The following is a 21,445-nucleotide window of genomic DNA, read 5'->3' as shown; positions in this document are numbered from 1 at the left end:
ACAGTATAGTTATCTCCTACTGTATGATTGGTGTGTTCCTCACCAGACCTGAAAAGGTTCTGCAATCACAAATAATTGACAAGAAGCTTGGTCACAATAGCAGTCTGATTAGCACACTGTAGTTTCAAAATTTTGTCTTGCATATCATTCATTGATTGGCATAAGAAATCAGTAAGCTCACCAGCAGTCAGCCATCTCCATGTAGCCAGATAAAGAGACTTGCTCTCACCTAATTGCTCTGCCCCATGGAAGATTTAAATATTTGATTCATTTATGACTGTCAGTAAACATGTTCTTAAAGAATAAAAAGCATTAAAAAAATAAAGCATCTGCATTTCAGTTGAGTTTAGCGACCTACAAGTTTTGTACATCAGAATGATGGGATGTATTATTTGTTTCTATTGATTGTAAAGATAGCATAGAGAGATCACCTTTTTCTCCTTTCAGAAAATGACTATAAATGCTGCTTTAATTCATGTGAAATAACTCATGTGATTACTTATATGTGACTACAGCAAGATGAGACTGTGTAACTTGCAGAGTTTTGTTTTTACCATTGCCCTTGAGAAAGCATTTTCTTTAGGTGTGTGGCTTATATTCAGATTTATTTAATTTTTAGCATGACACCAAAAATATGATGGGTTCATTATGAAATTTAGGTCATATGGTCTATTATCTGTGTTTTAGGTATTATAAATATCCTCATAATGAGAAATAAAACAGTGACAGTTTTGATGTCATTCTGTGAGCTAGAAAGTGTTATGTTGATTAATAAGAGGGAGAGAATTCACTTTAGTCACCTTCATAATCCTATTGTTGCAAGTGGTGTTAACATGAAAGTCCACATTAGCATGTTGGCCCAATTATAAGGTGTGTTTTAGCCCCAAAATACATGTTTTCAAAGTGCAACATGCCCTGTATTTGCAGACAAGTCAAATGCCAATGTTGAAAGGCAAAACCGAAGGCCACTGGTTATGCAATGTCAGTGGACAGAATGTTTATTTAGCAATTGGGGTATGGACATATCAGAGCAGGGGAAAAATGGATAAGGTTACTTGCAGAGATCATGAAGAAAAGTCAATCAAAACACTGTGTAATTATCTAAGGGACTTGGAATGAATTACAATGCAAAGTTTAACATCATGGTAGCTAATGAAGAAGAAGCACTAAACAGCCACTGTGCTGCTAAAAATATACTATCAATAAATATAATGTGACTAAATGGCATGGGTAAAAACACCTTTTGAATGATGACTCCCAGAGTAAATATTTTTGCATACCTAAATGTTGTTAGTTTTAAGAGACAGACGAGATACAATGTTTTTGGATTACACACATGACATCCCCATTGATTTTCGAAGTAGCGTTTTTTTTTTGGTTGGGTAAAGTGTGCTTTTGCCAGTTTAAAAAATCCCCTCTTAGAAAAGAAGGGGTCACCTTATAATCAAGACAACTTTATATTTGGGCCAGGGTGGAAATAGATCACTTCAATTCATCTGGAAACAAAAATGGTTGAGTTGTAAATTAAATGGAACTCCATCACTTAAACTATTGTGTCTGCTCAGAGCGCACAATTTGTAAGCATGCACTTGTGTCCATTTTCATTCTGTTGTGTTTTCATTATGACCTTTCCTGTCATAAAAACCTGGGAGATTTTATTTCAAAATTACTATCTGTACCTCATACTCCAGTAACATACAACACCACAAAGACAAATCTTTGTATCCTGTTAATTGCAAAATATTTGCTCTCAGTTCAGTTCACCAATATTTTTGTAAAACGTTAATACATCTATAATAACATAAAGAATTACCTCCCTGTTTGTTTTATCAGTTTTTCAGATATATTTTTCTCTAGTATCTGGAAAGAGTTGCAGGTACTCTGATTGCCATTTGTGTAAAATGTCTCCTGTAAACGGTTACACTGAAATAGCCTCTTCAAACACGAGTGAGTGTATTTGGGAAAGAGACTTATTCACTATAGCTCCATTTTAACACAGTTCTGGTAAATGTTTTTAGCTGTAACAAAGGAAAATTGTCTTGATAAATGCTGACATTTGTCTGCAGAATATACATATATAGACAATGTTTTGTGGTATTTGTGGGTAATATTCCTTTTGGCAATTATTTTTCTGTGATGTGCTGTTGTGTAGACTTCAAGATTGCAGGAACTCTGAGCACCAATGTCATACCTGCAGTACAACTTTCATCTGACTGCTTTTTACCAAAGCTCACTTTTCAGTAGTGGTAAGCATGTAGTGTTCTCCATCCAGTTGGTGTTATGATGGCATCCTTAATAATAAAGAGATATTTTTGGGACTATTGTGTTGTTCCCCCATTTTGGCATAGTAGTTGCTGTATGGTTGTGAATGGTTAAATCTGAATGCATCTGAAACCTCACACCTTTGGGTGCTTGTCACATATCCCTAACTGAACTGACCATACTGCATGAGTTGAATTAGCGAAAGTATGCTTACAAACAGCAATACTGCACTGTATGTGTATCTACACAAATAAATGAGCTGTAAGTGTCTTAACAGGCTATCTAGTAGGGTTGGGAACCGAAACTCAGTTGCATGGCTAACGTCACAATAGTGTGAAAGATGGACCGCGGTAAACTGTCAAAACTCGAAATTGTGGCTTCACTTTAGAAAAGAAAACAACAAGGCAAAACGCAGGTTGCACATTAAATCTGACCAAACATTTAAGGCAGCACGGCGTCGATCTGAAATGTCTTGCGATAAGAACAAGCAGAATCGGAATTGATAAAATTGAAACAATACCCAACCCTAAGTATAATCCCTTGCATTTGCTTGTTTTGACGGTTAAAATGACCTCTGGATGAGGTGTTTATTTGTTGATAGTGGGAATAGTGTGTGATGTCCTTGACTAGTAAAATATAGGACAAATAAAGATGAGTCTGTCATCAGAACACTAAAATAGTCTCTCCAAAATAACTAGCAGTTAGTTTAATTAACTGCTCTAGATTAATCTTTTATTCAACGTCTGTGGATCATAAGTTTTTATTGTTTGTATTTAGTAAATACTAGTAAATAGTAAATGCTATTTACTTTGTGAATGTTCAGTTAACGCTTAAAAGAATAAAGATATTTTTGTTATCTAAAAATTTGACCCCCCCCCCCCCCCGCTTTTTTTTTTTTTTTTAACTATTTTGGAATCAAAACGGGGAATCGATAAGAATCAGAATTGATAAGCAGAATCAGAATTGGAATCGATAAAATTCAAACGATACCGAACCCTACTATCTAGCATGATACAGAATCCTGTCAAAAGCAGAATTTACTGCAGTTTTAGTACATAAGTCATTCCACAAGACATACAGACTGACTCAGACTGCTGTATCACAGGTTGAATGAAAGCACCATGAAACTTAATGCTTTTACACAGCCACAATCTCCAAAAATGTGGACAACATTTGATGGCCCTAACAGCTAAATTAGCAGTTACAATTTTACTGGATCAAGATGAAAGTATTTATACCTGCTATGTTAAAGACAATGTAAATCTATATTTTTCAACAGATTGCCCCTGTAAGCAGTGGGCATGTTAGTAGTTGCACTGAGTGTATCATTATGTAGATTCTCTAGATTCTAAATTCTCTAGATTTAGTCTGACATTGGATGTTTAGCATGACAACACTAACTCACTGTTTTAAGAATTAAACATTCATTCTTATTTGGCGTTCACACCAATTATAAAATAAACAGTGCCACAGACAAATGTTCTCTGACATGGTATTTATTTTGAACTTGTCATGGGGAGATGGTGGAATTGGTTACATACAAAAAATACAGTATTTTTCTGTATAAAAGACGTTTTAAGCAAATGGGTGAAAACAGATTCCAAGCCAAAACAAATTAAATATCTGGAAGGTTTTCAAATAAATAAAACAACAGAAAAATCAAACAGTGACTTTCAGACAAAGAGCATTGGATTCACACACATATCTTGACGTGTTGTTTCACATATCATATATCAGTCCTCACTGATCAGAAAGCCTTGCTTCATGATTCATCAATTCTATCATTTGTTATATTCACCCCCAAGCAGCTTGTGGCAACATATACATTCAAGAAAGCTGCAGGCTATCTGCTGAAACATTTTGTGTCCAGTTATCAGTAAGAGATCTGTGATGGTACTGGACAATTTTTATTCACACCTGGGCTCTAAATCATTTGCCATTTTTCTCTAGAAAATTTCCAAATCAAGCAAAGGACCTTTATATGAGAGCGAATATATAGCATCATCTGAAACTTATGTGAATCCAATTTTATCCTTACGTTTTGACCATGTTTGGTAAGAACCTTTCACCCATTCAAAATGGAAACTTGATACACTGATGTGTGAGCTGGGGGTGTCAGTGTTCACTTGGTCAAGTTTTTCAGGTATTGAATGCCTTGGTTGGTATATTCACACACCGTGGTGGGGGCAACCGAAAGAGCAGACACGGACTTCTGCACCCCTGGAAGGATGAAGTTAAAAATCAGCTCAAAAAACTAATGATGGAAGACCTTTTGAGCGACTAAGCATTAGTTAATAAACACAAACACTGTCTGAAAACCATATTTGTATGCTCTCACCTGAGTTCCATGATTCCTGGAGAGAAAACTCGATTTTCGGAGGAGCAGGAAGCTGCAACAATGCATAAACCAGATATTTTACCATAAACCATAACCAATGTAACCCTAAAAACTAGGTGTCACAGTCTACAAATGTTGTGGATATACACTTTGTGAACATGATTATGGAATCTTACTTCAAAAACCTTTTATTACACATGTTGTACAGCCATTACAGATAATCGTAATGATATACAGATAATTAATCCAAATTGTGGATTTAACAGCACAATCATAAGGGATAAAACATACACACTGCAGCACATTTAGGATGTCTTAGAATAATAAATGCCTAGTTGAAAATGTCAGTGGCCTTGGCAACTCACAGAGATGTGTGTCAATCCCTCCTACCTCAGGTATGCCAATCATGAATTTGCTGATGGAACTGTGCTGCCTCAAATGAATGCATATTGTGAAAAGGTATGTTTGTGAAAGTAATTAACCAGAAAGTGGTAATGTGATGAAGCATCTCCTGTCTGTGGCTGAGGAACTCCGTGGATAAACCGACAATGTGCATGACTGTCTTAGAAATGGACCTATGCCATTACACGAAAATGCATACCTTTTCACTACCTGTACCTACAGGATAAGTTACTATGGTCATTACCTCAAAGCCAAAGTACTTCATCCACTCGTCCACGGCAGGGGGAATGGCAGCTTTTGCCCTGCTGAGGACCTCTGAACCTTGTTCACTTCCCCCTAGTAGGCCTGTGTCATAGGCTACATAGAGAGCTCCCCCAGCAACAGTCACTTTAGTGGCTAACCTGTAAACAGATGCATATAACAGTCAAGTGTTCACAGAACAAAATTATATTTTGCTTCTTTTGTCACATTTATAATGCATGTACACGAGGAAAAGAGACAATATGTATCAATATAAGTCAGTATCATGGAACACTAGCTCAAAGCTCACAAAAGATGTAACGTTACGGGTCTGAAGCCAGGGTGAGATATTGCTACTGCATATACTTCCTTGTAATCGATTTAATGAAATCCATCCGTATGGATATTAACGTTATACGGCAATGCAGCTAATGACCGTCACCCATGACAAGCAAAACTACACAGACGGACAGAACAAACTGACATTATTCACAAAACGGTCCATCAATTCAGCAGTTAACGTTAACTGGCTTGCACAGGGCAGCTAGCTAGTCATAGCACAACAAGCTAGCCATCTCGTTAGCAAGACAACATTAGCTGTCTAATTAAAATTATACAATTAAACGCTTTTAGTGAAACGCACATGTTTCGTCTATGGATTTGCTATACTCTTTCTTTCTTTACCTAATATTAGTGTAACTGATTTGCTACCTGATTGTTTCCGTGCAATGTATGGCTTCGTTGTTTAACAGCTATCTGACAGTAGCTACCCAGATCGTTTAGAATTATCGATGATTTACAATTTGTTCATTCACATTAAAATCGACAGTGTCATACATTTTAATGTTAACACTTGTCGTTCGTCACTAATGCATGTATTTAAACTAGCAAGCCAACTGACATTCGCTGTTTTGCATAGGACCACAGAATGTCCACTCACGGAGAAGGACACTTTGCCCATTGAAAACAGGCCGGAGTACACTTACTTTGCTACAGGCAAAATCCTGGCCGCCATATCACGAACGAAGGAAAAGCTTACAATACTTAAGTGTATGAATACCTTCAGGTTGCTAAATGTTTAACTGCAGGTTATGCAGCCGGAATTTTGTAGCTAGCTAACGTTGCACTGCCGCTGTCTACCTTCATTGACAAGGACGACCCATGTGTCATCAGGAAGGTTTAGCAATAAAGTTTTTTTAATCTTGAAAATGACGTTATTGATAAGGAAAAAAGTAGTTTAACAACGAACGCAGCAGATTCATACTAAATCATACAGATTTTATTTGTATGAACTCACAATTTGTGTAGCTAGTGCTTTTATTTTTTATTATCCTATTAATAGTAACCACATTTTGTCCGTATACTTGCATTATAATGTTCATCTGTGTTTTGCATCATTTTCTGATTTCGTGGGCGTGTCATAATGGCGAAAGCGTTAATCTGCAACCTAAGTTTTGTCCTTTGTTAGCGTGTTTTAGGTGGACAACTTTAGGTTATTTATAATCTTTTTTTATCTCCTTGAATCAGCAGTCTGAATTCGAGTACACTTCGCATGACATGATGAAAATAATCTGGTCAGGTTTATATAATCATGTGTAGTTGTAGTTTAATTTTCAACTCTTATTATGGTTACTACCTAGCAATATACTCTGCCTCATTTTAATAATTCCAGTGTGATTGCTGTGATTTTAAAAGCATCTTGCATTGCCTCTATAATTATTTGTCAATATCTCTAATGAATTGTCACTGTAATACTGTCACAGGTTTTGGGCAATGTGTGTCGGCTATTGTCCGTAAATGCCGTCCGATGATGCCTATAACCATTCATGCCATTTACTTTCAGTCAACACTGCTGTTGACTGTCTCAATTGTCTAGCAGTTTGGTCAAGAAGGAAGCTGAATTGCAGGAAAATGTGGCCTATTTCGTCTAAGAAGGCCATTTAATTACAATCTGCTAAACAGTAGAGAGGTGCTACGTGCACTCACATGTAGTAAAGAGAAATAGTTAGGGAATATCTGCTGAAGGACAAATCACAAACATAATTGGGCACATTAAGATCACCAAATGAACTACATAGAACTCCTTAAGGTGAACTCAGAGAGGTCTGCTCTCTGAATGGGCTGAAGCAATGGTAAGATGTGTGTTATGTTGTATTAAGATGCACTATACTATCAAAATCCTTCAGGGTTACAGAGACTGCTTCAAAATACAGGAGATTTACAAACCACAGGAACCCCCTGCTGGAGGATAGGTGTTTTAAGCCAATAGGTCATTGTCTTATTTATGGTGTGCCACAGTTTTGAATTTGTCCCTGTGAAGGCAAACTCTCTGAGCTACATATCATCACTGTTTAGGGCATCTGTATGGCATTGTTGGTGGCACTACCCAGGCCTCCTGCTGCCAAGAGGCCAGTCCCACAGCAGCATGTCTGTAAAATATGCACTTATCATCACCTCCACTTATGTGATTGCAGCTAGCTAAGGAGTGAAGAGCAGTCACTCATAGTTAGGAAAATGCCATTCATTGCAATACCCTTCGGACATTTTCTATAATTGTAGGGAAGAACATATTCAGCCTTGTACCAAAGTGAACTTGAAAGGGTACTGCACATAGTCCACTGCTCTGTCCTGCATCACTGGACAGTAGCTCAGCCCTTACTGTTTCATTGCCAAGCATTTCACCAAGTTCCATCCAACTCCATTCATCACTGTTCACACACAGACAAATGTAGGGGGTCACCACTTAAGCTCTGCTTCATCTATTGTTGGAGGATTTAACAACAGCAGTGCAGCATAAGATCCACCTTTGTTTTTTTTTTAAATTAAGCCTGTGGTTTTTGGAATTAACCACACAAGCACACTACTCATATAATGTGAGCTATTGTAATCTTTATGTAGTGGAGTGGTTTGTGTGTGTTGTGAGCTGGGTAGGGTTAGTGAGGGCATTTCTGATTAATTCTGGGACAGAACTATTCTAAAGGGAATCAATGAAGGGGAATTCCTCTGTGTCTGCTGCTATGTTGGCCTCTTGAAAATTACCCAGAAACAGCCACCCCCTCCCCGACCCTATGCTGCAGGTTCCCAAAAATTGTTTTATTATTTCGAATAGTGGACATAATGACTGCGTCTTTGTCAAGAGTTCTCTTATTATTATTTTGATAAGCCAAATCACTCGTAAGAACATTCATCAGTTCGTCAAATAGGCTGTTACACTGAAACTTTTTACTGAAATTGATTTTTAACGTCCTGATTTTTCCAGGAATGGTGGATTTGTCTCCACGATGAATATTTACGCCAATTATATTTGTGAGGGCACACAGTAGATGGGTTTGTTTTTATAAACAGGGACGCGTTATTTCATCTGCTAAATAAATGCATGTTTATTGCCACGCGAACTGACCTTCGGCTATACTTCACTGTAACGCACCATAACACAAGGTCATCACTGCACCATTCACACGAATATAGACGAATACCGCGAGAGAAGCAAAGTCGAAAGAATCTCATAGTTTAATTGTCTAGTAGTTTATTTTACAGAGGAAAAAAAGGATGACGTTCCTTTTAAAATTCTTAATAATGAGTGTCTGTGCAATTCTTACGGCGTTCATATGGAGAGATACATTTGAGACAGGTGAGTGCAAAGGTTTATTACGCCCTGAACAACCGACATTGTTCAACTCATTTTGCTGCAGTGACCCTTGTCTTCACGTTACATGCGCAAAATAATTCAAGCATGGACAGACACTGCGTGTTTGACATTACTGATCCTGAACTGTCGTTTTCTTTGTAAGTGCGTGGTTGCGTCCTCCACAATTTCATCTGTGGGATCTAAAAATGTTTCCATAGTTAGGATTCTATACGCATGCCGCTGTACCCTACCATTTCAAGTTCTCTGTCAGCGTCTTTCACGCAAAGAAACCCTGTGCCTTTTGATTTTTGGTAACGCAATGCTTTAAGACAAATTAACTCGTTTAATACTCGCTGAAGTGGGAACTCAGAAAACACTAAAATAAAGTAACCCTCTGAAGAAAGGTATTCTATCGGCGTAACACAAGGCAGACTGTACTGATATCCTTAACTGGATGTGCACAGTATATGTGGTGGAAACGTACACTGCTCATCTTTAAAATTAATCTTATTGCACTATTGGCAGCAGAATACCTGATTACGAGGACCTTTAATTATAACGGTGCAAGGCAGCATTAAGAGACGCAAAATTAAGACTGTTCCATAAACGTCAGATTACCTTCCATGCATACAAATATCCCAGGTTAATTCTACAGACTCTTGAAATGGTGACCTAAATATCCTGCCTAAAATATCATGGACATATGATTTTGAAACCACATATAAGTGTTATATTTTGGTTTAACACACACAAAAAAGAAAAAGAAAAAAAAAAGTTACAAGGCCAGTTGTATCACACATAGGAACTCCACTCAAATTTTATTCACATCAACTTTCTGGTTCATGAATTCAGTCTCAAGTTTTTAGGCATACGTAAGAGGCATACAAGACACACGGTGTGTTTGACCAGCTTTTGAAAAATGGCACACATGGAAGAAAATGTGATGGTTTCATTGTTTTTAGGTGTTTTCGTATTAACAAAGTGCTCCAAGACTTATGCAGCTTGGATTTTGGCATTTATATTTCTTTTTTCAGTTTTTCAGCAGGTCCAGTTACAGACAATTATGAAATTAATTGTATTGATTGAGTGATCATTTTGTCATCTTATTCTTAATGGTGATCTGGTTATGTTGGAAAGGCCATTTGTGATGAATGGATATGATCCATGCATGATCCTGCATCAACACCACCACTCTAATTATTGTCTTTTGCAGTAGATATTAATACATCTTGATAGAATGGAGAATGTTATTGTCATGTTGTTTTTTGTAGTCTATTTCAGTTGTGGACGATATAAAAGTTTGTGTCTTTGAGAGACCTAACTTTGCTCACATATTTGTTCTATCTTTGAAAACACTTAATATGAGCTCACCAGAGTTTTACCTGAGAATTCCCTAGGAGAGCTTTGAATTTGAAAAGACATGTTTATAGCATGATCATGCGCATTATACATGCTAATTCCCAACTCACAGAAGGGTCAAAAGGTGGATCCCTAGGTTAAATCAATATATGCATGTCCTTTAGCGCACAGTTATGTTATTGAGGCTGACTTCTCTGTAATCCTGGCATACAATGTTTAACATATCATGCTCATGGGCTAATTGATCTGAGGCTTTATACTTACTGAAACAAACTGATTGATGAGAGTACGTCTGAGGTGGTTGCTCCCCCTAGACATCATTTATTCACCTTGCAGTCCCATCGTTATTGTAATGAAGCTATCCCTGTGATGGACCTGTTCACATTTAAGAGGAATAGAGATAAATGGAAGCTTTAGCATACACTTTGATAACCAGTGATAAATGTTAAAGCTCCTAATATTCAAATCCAAGCTATAAAATTTGCATTTCGATCAAAGGAATCTCTTTAAAACATATCAAGTGCCCAGGCTTTATTGACTGAAAGAGAGCTTAGCTTCTTCCTCAGAGCATTAATTTGCAAGGGTTATGAGATCGGAACACAGCGGATTGCTGCCCTGACAGCAAAAATGGAGTCTATTCAAAAGCCTGTCAAACTCTGATCTGCAATTTAGCTAACATGATTTTTTAAAAACATGACTCCTTTATTTTTCCTATGGATTATGTGTAATGAATAATACCAAGTCACCATCTGTTAGTCTCTCATGTATCTGTGTTTCAAATTTTCTTCACAGAAAACATTATGGCACAGCTGTCATTTCTACCATATTCCATTGTGATACACAGCATAGCTATAATAGTACAGTCCGCTAAAGCCCATTAAACTGTGAGGGAGCAGTGCAGTCTGGAGTCAAGAGTTGGAAAATTGTCCAGTAGTTTTACTGAAGGACTTGGATGTTCTGCATCTTGGTCAGAGTCCTTACGAGGTGCCAGGGTGCTGGTGACAGGTGCCAGTACGGGTATCGGTGAGCAGATGGCATATTACTACGCCCGTTTCGGCGCCCAAATTATCATCACTGCAAGGAGAGAAAATGTCTTGCTTCAGGTCAGTGGTCTCTGAATGTTTTCTTTGATTTGGATCATTTTGCTCAGTCTAAACGTTTGTTAACATACTGCTAAGTACTTTTCAGTATTATCATAATAGATGTGGTAGGTACTCTGGTGCATCTGGAATTCTTACTTGGCCTTTTGTTTATTTCTAGATTCTTATTTACTTAGCAACTCATACAACAGCCCGAGGCCTGAAATTTATACAGAGCATTTAGGCCTATGTACATCTTCTAGGTTGACCTTATTGTATTAAATCCTAAATCTTGACCCTTTATAGATCAAAATTATGGACATCTACATGTCGCTTGGACTTTTGGAGTAAAAATGAACTTTAAATGGATTAAAATGGATCACATCTGCTAGTATATGTGTCCGCTAAAGAATGCAAGCTGTTACAGTTCTGTTGTGATGTCATTTCCTTTTGGCAGGTGGCGGAGAAGTGTCTCAGTATGGGAGCACAGAAAGTGCTTTACATATCAGGGGACATGGCAGAGCAGTCTGATCCTGCCAGAGTGGTGAGGTTTGCCGTGGATAAACTAGGTAAGCAGCACATTACCAGGTAGAAACCGTTTAACATGTGAATGAGTCTTATCAGGATACAGGCTCTTGTACTGCTGCTTGATCATGTGACAGTAACTGCAAGAGGTGTGGTGCATTGCCACGGGAGCATGGCAAAAGTCTATCTCTCTGGATAATGGAGTTTTCCATTTTAAAGTTTTGTTGGACACATAAGATTTTGCATAGGGGCATGTTTATGTTTTGTAGATTTGGATAGTTTTGGGGCATGGACACAACCTAACAGACACTCCCTTTTTTCCATGTTGGATGTCAGGGGGATTGGACTACCTTGTACTGAATCACATTGGATCCAGTCCGTTTGCAATGTGGGATGGAGACGTGGAACATACTAGATGGTTACTACAGGTATCTAAGGAGTTTGCTCCAGACTTACGGTAATTTCACAGAAAAGGAACATTGTGTTGTGCTTTTATAACTTCATGTTTTTTACAAGTAAACAGAATATTGTCAGATAAGCATCCCATTTGTGTCAACAGGCAAGAGATTGTGGCAGTTGCTTTATAGAGAGAAACTGTTCACATTTTAGAACTTGTAAAAAACATAGATCTCTGTTGTACTTAAAGACCTACTGAGGGGCTTCCCTGGCAGTGCACCGCCAAAGTGGCTGTCAGTGTCTGTCCTCAAAGGGCATACATGCAAATTATAGTTTATTTTCCTGAACATGCCAAATTATGCTCTAAAGGGCTTTCACTTCCCTTCTTGTGATAATGCTAAATAGGAGATCTCAGTGATATCTGTGTAACCTCAGACAACATGGGAGTCCACCATTGATTCAGATTCATTTTAGTTGTGGAAACCACTTATGCAGAGTTTCTCATAAAGGAACCACAGCAAGCATTTGTGTCTGTGTGCGTGTGTGTGTGTGTGAGTGTGTGTAATCCTTCCTCGAATTAGGTTTCTATTTGGAGGGAATAAGTGAACTGACAGGATTTTTTACAAGGGCTGATTTTATGAAGTCTGTTTTCATGTGCGAAAGGTGAATTTCCTAAGCTACATTCAGATGACCTCGGCAGCTTTGCCTTCCCTGAAGCAGAGTGGGGGCTCCATCATTGTTGTGTCCTCCTTGCTTGGTGAGTCAAAGGTTCTGAATCCCATTCCAGAAAGGATGAAAGGTTAGGTCAAACTGAGATCTAATTGATTATTGATTGACTTGTTGCTGCAGGGAAGATGTCCACACCATTTGCGGCACCATATACTGCCACTAAGTTTGCATTGAATGGCTTCTTTGGGACAATGTATCATGAACTGGCCATGCAAAGAGCCAACGTGTCACTGACCATCTGTACCCTGGGGCTGATCGACACAGAGTCTGCAATGGAGAAAGTCAGGTGAGTCCGGTTTGGTCTTATTCCAGTCTGCTTAGCATGAAGCACTTTGGCCTGCAGTTTTTCCCCTTGCCCAGCAGCACTGGTCTATATCTGGGTTATCACCCCGAGTACATTTATGTATTTCTTAGGGCCAAGCACAGGGGCCCTTTTTTTCCAAATCTTTGCTATGGCATCAGCTGTATTCAACCTTCCAATGTAAGGGTGGGCATTCCAAAAACAAGGCCATAGAGCAGAGTGTACAGGCACATACCACAATTCCACATGATGTGCCAAGCCTCAGCCTGCTTCTGATGAACATTCTAGGAGTAACAGGAGCACAAAGGCAGCACAGCACAGTGGTTTGAGAGGACTTCCATCCTCACTGCAGTGACACTGGTGGTCACAGCTGGAGTGGTCTTCCCGCTTGAACTTCAGCTCCTGCTGTACTCTGTATGGCTTCATTTTAGTAGTCAGATTCTGAAGTATGTTGATGTGAGATGAAACTGATTTTAAATCTCTTACAGGGCTTTGGACCAAGCAGTCTGATTTTGAGCATGTAATTCCTATATTCTGATATGATCCCTTGTTTGGCTCGATTGTAGGGGCTACACAAACATCACTGCTTACCCAGCCGCTGAGGCAGCTCTGCAGATAATCAAAGCTGGGGCCTTGCGGCAGAGGGAGGTCTTCTACCCTTGGTTCACCTTCTACGTCACTCTCATCAAGGACTGGTTTCCTTTTTTCACAGACCTTATAATCCAGAATTTCTACTCCTATGAACCTTGATTATACACATGCTGGAAAAACTGTCTCTTGCTTGATGTAGGGATCAGACATCATTATTAACATATAAGAGAGGACTGTTAGGAGATGTGCACAGTTTGAATGATAACTGTGCAGTGTGGTTATTGGATAAGTCACTTATCATTACCATGAGTATTGATGAGAGTACCCTTCTCTTGATTTTATTTTGTTTTTCATTCAGACAAATGAATGAAGAAAATGGAACTGGAACATATATTGCTATTGTATTATGTGTCACTGTTGTCAAAGACACATTGAAAATTCTTTCCAGAGTTCATTCTGTAACTACTGTTGCTGTGACAGATGCCCATCTGCTATGTGTTATATCAATGTGACTATATGTCGACTGTACTCTCTTATCATTTCTTTCATTACTTGTCAGGAATCAGTTGTTTGTACATTACCACTTGTGCAATGTACAATGATGAATTAGAATGGAAACATTCATCTGTTTACTGCTCTCTATTCCTATGTGCAGTTTTAAAACAGAAATTGGTGGTATTTCAGACAATTCTAGGATGTGATTTACAGAAAACATTTAAGCATGTGAAGAAAAAAATGTCTTAAATAGTATTTTAAATATAATTACATATTGAGGCCCAACATTACTTCCTAATTATTCTAGATTGATAAAGCACGATTCCTCTCCTCAGCAGAGCAGCATCCTTTCAGATTTGTGCTGGGTTTTTCTGTTTCTGGCATTTGTCAAGTTTCATTATAAGTTCAACGCAGCTTCTGAAATTCTAATTTGCACTTTTGCTGGCTGTGGTTATATCTCGCACCAATTGCTCTGCTTGTGTTTTTTCTTTTTTGGTTTGAAGAAGAAGAAAATAGGAGGATCATTTTTTAAATTATGTGATTACTCTAGTGGAGCATGTAAATGGCCTTGAACCCAAATGAAGAAACCAACTGTACTCTTTCATGAAGCGAAGAGACAAAAATACTGCCAGGCAACAGATTGTACATTTGAAATTACTTGCTTTGAAAACTGCACGTAATTTCACACTCGCCAGAGGCCTGATTATCCTCACATTTACCAGTCTGGAGAGGAGGCAGACAAAGAGGATGTTTGATGGAGGCTTCTGAACTCCTGGCTAATGCATTGGTCACTCTCTCGGTGTCTAATGCCTTTCGCCTTGCATTCCTGTAGCTCTCGACACACCATATCTTCACCATGAACAGAAAAGCAAATGAATCACAGGGCTGGGAATACAACCTCCTAGAATTCTGTCTGCTGGTATCACCTCAGGATAATAAATAGCCAGCAGGGGTAGGCTTGAGTTTGCCTGAAAATAACCCTATCTGAATGCGACACAGATAAGTGTGTTATCACTAACAAAGCATGAAGTACAGATGTCTACATTGCCAAATTCTGGGCTATACACATTGTATTTCTGTCTTGTATACAAATATGTACATCAGACCCAGCACCACAAAGTACAAATAAGAGAAATTCCTCGACCAGCTGTCACGTATTTTCTAAGGTGCTAAAGATTTTTCTTCCAGAAAGAAACGGGAGCCGCCTCTCCTTCACTTTATTCAACACATGGCATGAACTTTGACCCCTGCCCCCTTTACGTGTTCATGGCTCATACCAACCAATTGGTTAAGCTCACAGCTGCTCAAACTGAGAGTCAGTCCCAGAACTAATGTTCTATGTTTGCTCATTGTATGCTTTTGTTACATAACTGTTTTGTCATTGAATTTCAGTTGAATTTGTTCATTGCTATGCTATAAGAAAAATTGCTACTGAATTGAGCTATTCATAGTATGACCCACCAGGGGGCACCAGTTCCTAAGGAATGGTTAGTACCAAATGCAAGCAAAGAATTTCAGTTTTTGGAATAAATCCACTCCTGGGATTTTACTAGGGATTTGAAATGTAAAAATGTTGTTTAACTATACATCTGTGATGACAATATTAAGTATTTTTGTTGTTCACACAGGAGATGACTAATAATGTATGTAATGTAATTCTATCAAACAAGTGTAGACCAGAATACTGGGAACTTTGTGTTTATGTAAAACACAGTCTTAATTTAGCTACATCAAACCTGGCAGGATGTTGAAATAACCTCAGTAAAGAGCTAAGGATGAATGTGATTGTGAATGTGATATTTATCATTTTCCTATACATTCACTCTTTTATTATATCAACCATTTCATGTGCAAATAGGGAGCAACTCTTGCATGTGTGTACAGTGATATATATATGCTAGACTGAAAGAGTGAAAGTATGTACTGCGGAGTGAGAAAGGGAATGCTGCAGACAGAGTATGTAAGACTGAGTGGGGGAGCAGGACGTTGGCAGAGGGAAGGTGTTGCTTACTGTGTGTAACACCCCCCCTCCCCTCTCTACACACACTCACACGCATGCGCGCGCGCACACGCACACACACACACACACACATGCACACATGCACACAAACACGCACACACACACACGCGTGCACACACACACACTCATGGTGGAGCCTCCTGGGAGGGGAACAGCCAGAGCATGGGATGGCAGCCAGTAACACCTGCAACAGATTAGTACTGCTAATGCTTGCTAATAAATCCCCTCACCTCTCCAAACATCACTACGTGGTGTATTCACAGCCAGGGAGAGGAGAACTGCAGCACACAGACAGGCACACCAAGATGCCATGAGACACCCTGACACACTCTGAGACAGTGGTGCACAATGAGAAACACTGACATGTGCAAAGACACCAAGACATACTGAGAAACTTTGCTACACCATGATACGGTAAGACAGTGAGATGAAACACTATGAGATATGCTGATTAAACACTAAATCATACTGAGAGACAGAGACATGCTCATATATGCTGAGACAACCTGGGACATAATAAGACATGCTGAGTCATGCTGAGAAAAACCAAGAACATACTGAAACAACGAAACAGTGAGACATGCTGAAACACACTAAGATATACTGAGATGCCCTGAGGCATGTTGAGATGCACTGAGATGTAGTGAACTAATGAAACACTAAAATGTACTGAGAGGTATTTGTCCAGCCTGTGACATGTTGATACAAACTAAGACATGTTAAAACACACTGAGACACGTAGAGACACACTATGATATGCTTAGACAATGAAACACTGAGGCATATATATGAGACATACAGAGACTGTGAGACACTAAGAAACAATGATACACTATGCGCAGCACCCAAAGACCAAGATCAAGACCATTTGAGAAAATCCAACATGAAGACAGACACAGTGCTAATTAGACATACAGTATATCACTTCATGTATGAATGAGAATGGTACAAATCATATACTGCAGTCTTTCATGCAAGCAAGACAAATTGTTTAGCAGGAAGACCTCCATTTAAAACAAAGATTATGTGCCAAGACTCCACACTGGGACACTGTAACAGACTAACAACACAGCTCATACTGACTGTAGTGGACCATTTGGAACAGACCGCAGAGTTCTGTAGCTGGGTCAGCGGATAAGGTTCAGTTGATGTTGGGTTTTAAAACATCAGGGGGTTATTCAAATGACATGCCTGAACCACAGGAATAGCCTTAAGAGACGTGAGAGTGCGGATGGAAAAGGATAGAAACAACAGAAACAAATAAAAATGTAGAAAAGAGAGGGAGGGACAGTGGAACACGCAGGAAAGGAGCAGACAAGGGGAGTGCAGAGAGCAGCGTGTGTGTGAGAGAGGTGGTCTGGCAGGGTGTATGGCCACCCGCTCCCCCAGTAGACCCCCTGACCCCCCCCTGCCTCAGCCCCTATTCACCCCAACACAATGGCTGACACCTGTGTCCTTTCAGTCCTGGCACTGTTATTGTTTACATCATACCCTGGGAGAGAGAGAGGCCGGAGGTTCTGTGAAGCAGGACAACCACCCCCCCCCCCCCCCCCCCCCCACACACACACACACCACCACCTCCTCCCAAAGACAGGGTTCCATCCTTTTATACCCCTCGGTTGAATTATAAGAAGTTGTGCATGCACACATGCATACTCAACTCAGACAGATGGACACAGTGCGGGGAAAGCACTCCAAGCCCTAGAAGGTCTGGCTTTGAAGGGCCTGTGTATGCTAGTGTCTCTCTCTCTTTCCCTCTCTCTCTTTCTTGCTCTGTCTCTCTTCCAATAGTTCTATTCACTCTTTCTTTTTATAAACTCTGATTAGAATGGGAATTTCAGTAAGGGCCAAAAAGACTCCTGGTTGGTATTAATTAAAAACAAGTCTGGAAGGGTTGGAAAATAAATCTATCAGGACATGCCGAATATGAGAGCTAATGAAAACATAGGGTGAGGGGGGCTGGGTGTAGAATAACTGCAATGTTGTCATAACTGCTCTTGCTATTAAAGATGGGAGTAGATCATATTGCAGTTTGTTGATAAAATTATTCTATCTATTTTAGAACAGCTATTTTTTCCTAAGGTGGTGATGAAAAAATGAAATCCATTTAACGGTTAAATAATTCAATCGTAAAATGAAGACTGGGCAGATATAGCACCAGAACAATTAGTATCTGGTTTCATACTGGCAAAATATGATGCACAATGAATTATTTTCTGTACTAAGTGAAGATTTAGTATTTTGAGCGTTTCATATTGCATACAACCAGAAAATAAACCTTGTCATTCCATTCTCTTCACCTCAGGGCATTAACACATTACAATAAATCACTTACCCATGACAGGTTACCAATATATTACTACACATACTTTGAAAGTGCTTTAATGAAAAATTGATATTTCCAAAGGACCTGAGCTGACATGGCTGGAAGAATCCTGATTTGTGTTTGGGAAAAGGAAAGATGTTTCTGTTCATGCTTTTTGATTAAATAGTGATAAATAAGAAGTGCAAGCATCTGAGATTGATATTTTCAGACAATGTAGTTCACAAGCAAGGCACATAATCTAAACGGTTACTGGTTCAATTCACAGGGGGGATACTGCTGTTGTACTAGTGGGCAATATCCAGCTATATAAGATGACAACATGTAAAAAATGGAAGTTGTTCAGGTTATGTGTCTAAACAGAAGATGTAATATTTCATAAAGCAAAAAAATCTACATTAGTCGGCATTTTGCATTTCATGGTGTATCTTGCATTATATGCATCTGTGTCCTCTTTGGAAAACTATGCTTGTAATGTTCTCCCATCTAGCCAATCAACCTTGTCTCAAAGTATAAATCCTGAGGGAAGACAGAGGGAGCTTAGTCATGGTGTCTGAGTGTATGGGGATAAGTGATTTCTCATTTTTCTAACTTTTTTTGAGAGAAGAGAAAGCCCAATTAACAAAGGATAAGAAGTGAACCATAAACACTCTCAACAGGGCCTACAAACTTGCAAGAACAAGAGCTGGCTTTTTTCCTCCATTTCTCCCTCCCTCCCTCCTTCTCTCTTTCTCTCTCTTTCTCTCTTCCCCCTCGCTCTCTCTTCCCCCTCCCTCACAAAAGGAAGGCCCTAGGCTTACAAAGTGCCAATTAACACTGAATGTTTGCCCCTCGCACCTCCCTCTCCAAGCTGCTGACAGCTCTGGTGTTTGGGTTAATACCAAAGGCCTGTGAAGAATTATAATTCTCCTTCTTACCCCCATCCCCCCCCCCCTTCCCTCCCTCCCCAACCCTTTTATTTTGTTTCCAATGGGGTGGTTTTACAGTTCAATGCACGTTCAAAGGGTGATATAAAATGACTTTCCAAAGAATTTCATTTGGGGAGAGAAGAAGGGCTGATTTGGAGAGGGGTAGGGGTAGTAACAGGACGGGGTGGGGGAGGGGAGGGAAACAACACAGGAGAACAAAGCATTCAGACAGCGAGGGGACTCTTCCTCTGTGGACAGCCCTTGTCTTCCTGGTTATTGATGTTCCATTTCAGAACCACAAATCTGAGGCTTAGGGTCATGGTCCTAGCAGTGAATAAGTCTTGGTGACAATCATTTTATTGGCGCTTGTGTCTTCTTGGTCTAAGAAGAACTTCTAGCTGATGCAATCGCAGAGAAAAATATTTGAGTTGTTTGATTCACCATTTGAACAGAATGAAAGCTAAGGCAAGGTTACTGTCTGCTGTGCCAAGTATTCATTTGGAGAATGTCCTCCGGTACATAGAGTTTTACCAACACATGAGAACTGTATAAAATATGTAAAGATTCATGAAATCACAGTTTGCTGTCTCCTGATTTAAGATTCATTCAGAAACAAATTCTATTGATATGGATTATAATATCCTCAATAAGTACTAATGCATGCAGTATAGTATTACACTTGGCACCGCACACACACACGCGCACACACACACACATGTGCACACACACGTACACACACACACACACACACACACACACGCACACACACACACACACACACACACACTACTTTCCCACTGGAGCTTAAGGTCACTGTCAAGATGAAGATAGCGGTGTTGGTCGTTCATCAAAGGCATGGCTATTTTTCTCTGCTCTTTGCACCAGTAAATCAGCAGCGTGAATAAAAGAGCAGTGACTAGGGAGGGGTGAACAGGGTTAAACCTGGGGAGAAATCTAGACCTCCACACTCTTTAAGAAGGTTTCTACCAGGTCTCAGCCACCTCTACTGCACTGCCTATCACTGTTACCATTTGGGATACACAAGCATATCCTTTCTGTTTTTTTTTTTTTTTCTGCCAGCAAGGTCAAACAGCCCTGGTTTGTGGATGCTAATAGAGAAAAGCACCATGGTCAGATTCTGTTTGTTTATATGAAAAAGAGACTTATCTCTGTGTACACACATTAAGAGCACTGTCCCTTTCCTCCTGTTGGTAATGGTAAAAAATGGTAATTCTCTAGGCACTTCACGAGAGGCTGTGCTGGAACTAGTGTGGAACTGCCTCACATAGTGTAGTTACCACACAGCTACAGAAACCAGAGGTTGGAGGTAGGCCTACATGGCTACATGGGATGAGTTCAAAAGTGAGCTTGATGTTTTTGAGCTTACGTTGCTTTGCTGATCATTTCAGAGACATAGCAGTCAGCTCTGTAACAATATAAACTTGAGACCAGGGTGATGCTATCCACTTAACTAGACCATGTACATAACAAGTCTGTTGCCTCACAGCTTATCAGTTGGAATGTATTCCAGTTTCTCTTGCAAGAATCAGCCAGACATGCAATTCCACCTTTGCACTTCACTTGACCCATCCATGAAAGTGAACAACAGAGAAGCACTGTTTTACCTTTATCAAAGAATAATATATATGTATGTATATGCACATATGATGACAAACAAATAATCAAATAAAAGTTATGAGTAAGTAAGACACCACTGAGACCAATTCTGCATGTAGAGGTAGGTGCTACACATGATGAGATGTTGAGATGAATTTCCCCCTCCACTTTAAGGTATTTTGACAACCTTGAAAGGCAACATACAAATGTAATATTTTGTGTCAATATTATG

General features: G+C 39.3%; 2 protein-coding genes across 2 annotated transcripts; one reads left to right on the top strand and one right to left on the bottom strand.

Annotated features, from left to right (window-relative positions):
• Nucleotides 1-3,781: 3,781 nt before the first annotated feature.
• On the bottom strand, nucleotides 3,782-6,407 carry micos13 (mitochondrial contact site and cristae organizing system subunit 13). Its single transcript, XM_036522517.1, has 4 exons — nucleotides 6,229-6,407; nucleotides 5,247-5,403; nucleotides 4,601-4,652; nucleotides 3,782-4,482 (listed from the first exon to the last, which is right to left on the bottom strand). The coding sequence occupies exons 1-4, from the start codon at nucleotides 6,255-6,257 to the stop codon at nucleotides 4,385-4,387; spliced, it is 336 nt and encodes a 111-aa protein (XP_036378410.1). The 5' UTR covers nucleotides 6,258-6,407; the 3' UTR covers nucleotides 3,782-4,384.
• Nucleotides 6,408-8,791: 2,384 nt separating this feature from the next.
• On the top strand, nucleotides 8,792-14,009 carry LOC118771204 (hydroxysteroid 11-beta-dehydrogenase 1-like protein). The gene is made up of 7 exons (XM_036519127.1): nucleotides 8,792-8,873; nucleotides 11,202-11,332; nucleotides 11,766-11,877; nucleotides 12,170-12,261; nucleotides 12,893-12,986; nucleotides 13,079-13,244; nucleotides 13,826-14,009. Exons 1-7 carry the CDS (start codon nucleotides 8,792-8,794, stop codon nucleotides 14,007-14,009), a joined length of 861 nt encoding a protein of 286 aa, XP_036375020.1.
• Nucleotides 14,010-21,445: the final 7,436 nt, after the last annotated feature.

This window comes from Megalops cyprinoides, chromosome 2 (assembly GCF_013368585.1).
Source record: "Megalops cyprinoides isolate fMegCyp1 chromosome 2, fMegCyp1.pri, whole genome shotgun sequence".
Taxonomy (NCBI): domain Eukaryota; kingdom Metazoa; phylum Chordata; class Actinopteri; order Elopiformes; family Megalopidae; genus Megalops; species Megalops cyprinoides.
The sequence above is the reverse complement of the archived record's forward strand: the minus strand, read 5'-3'. Positions and strand labels throughout refer to the sequence as shown.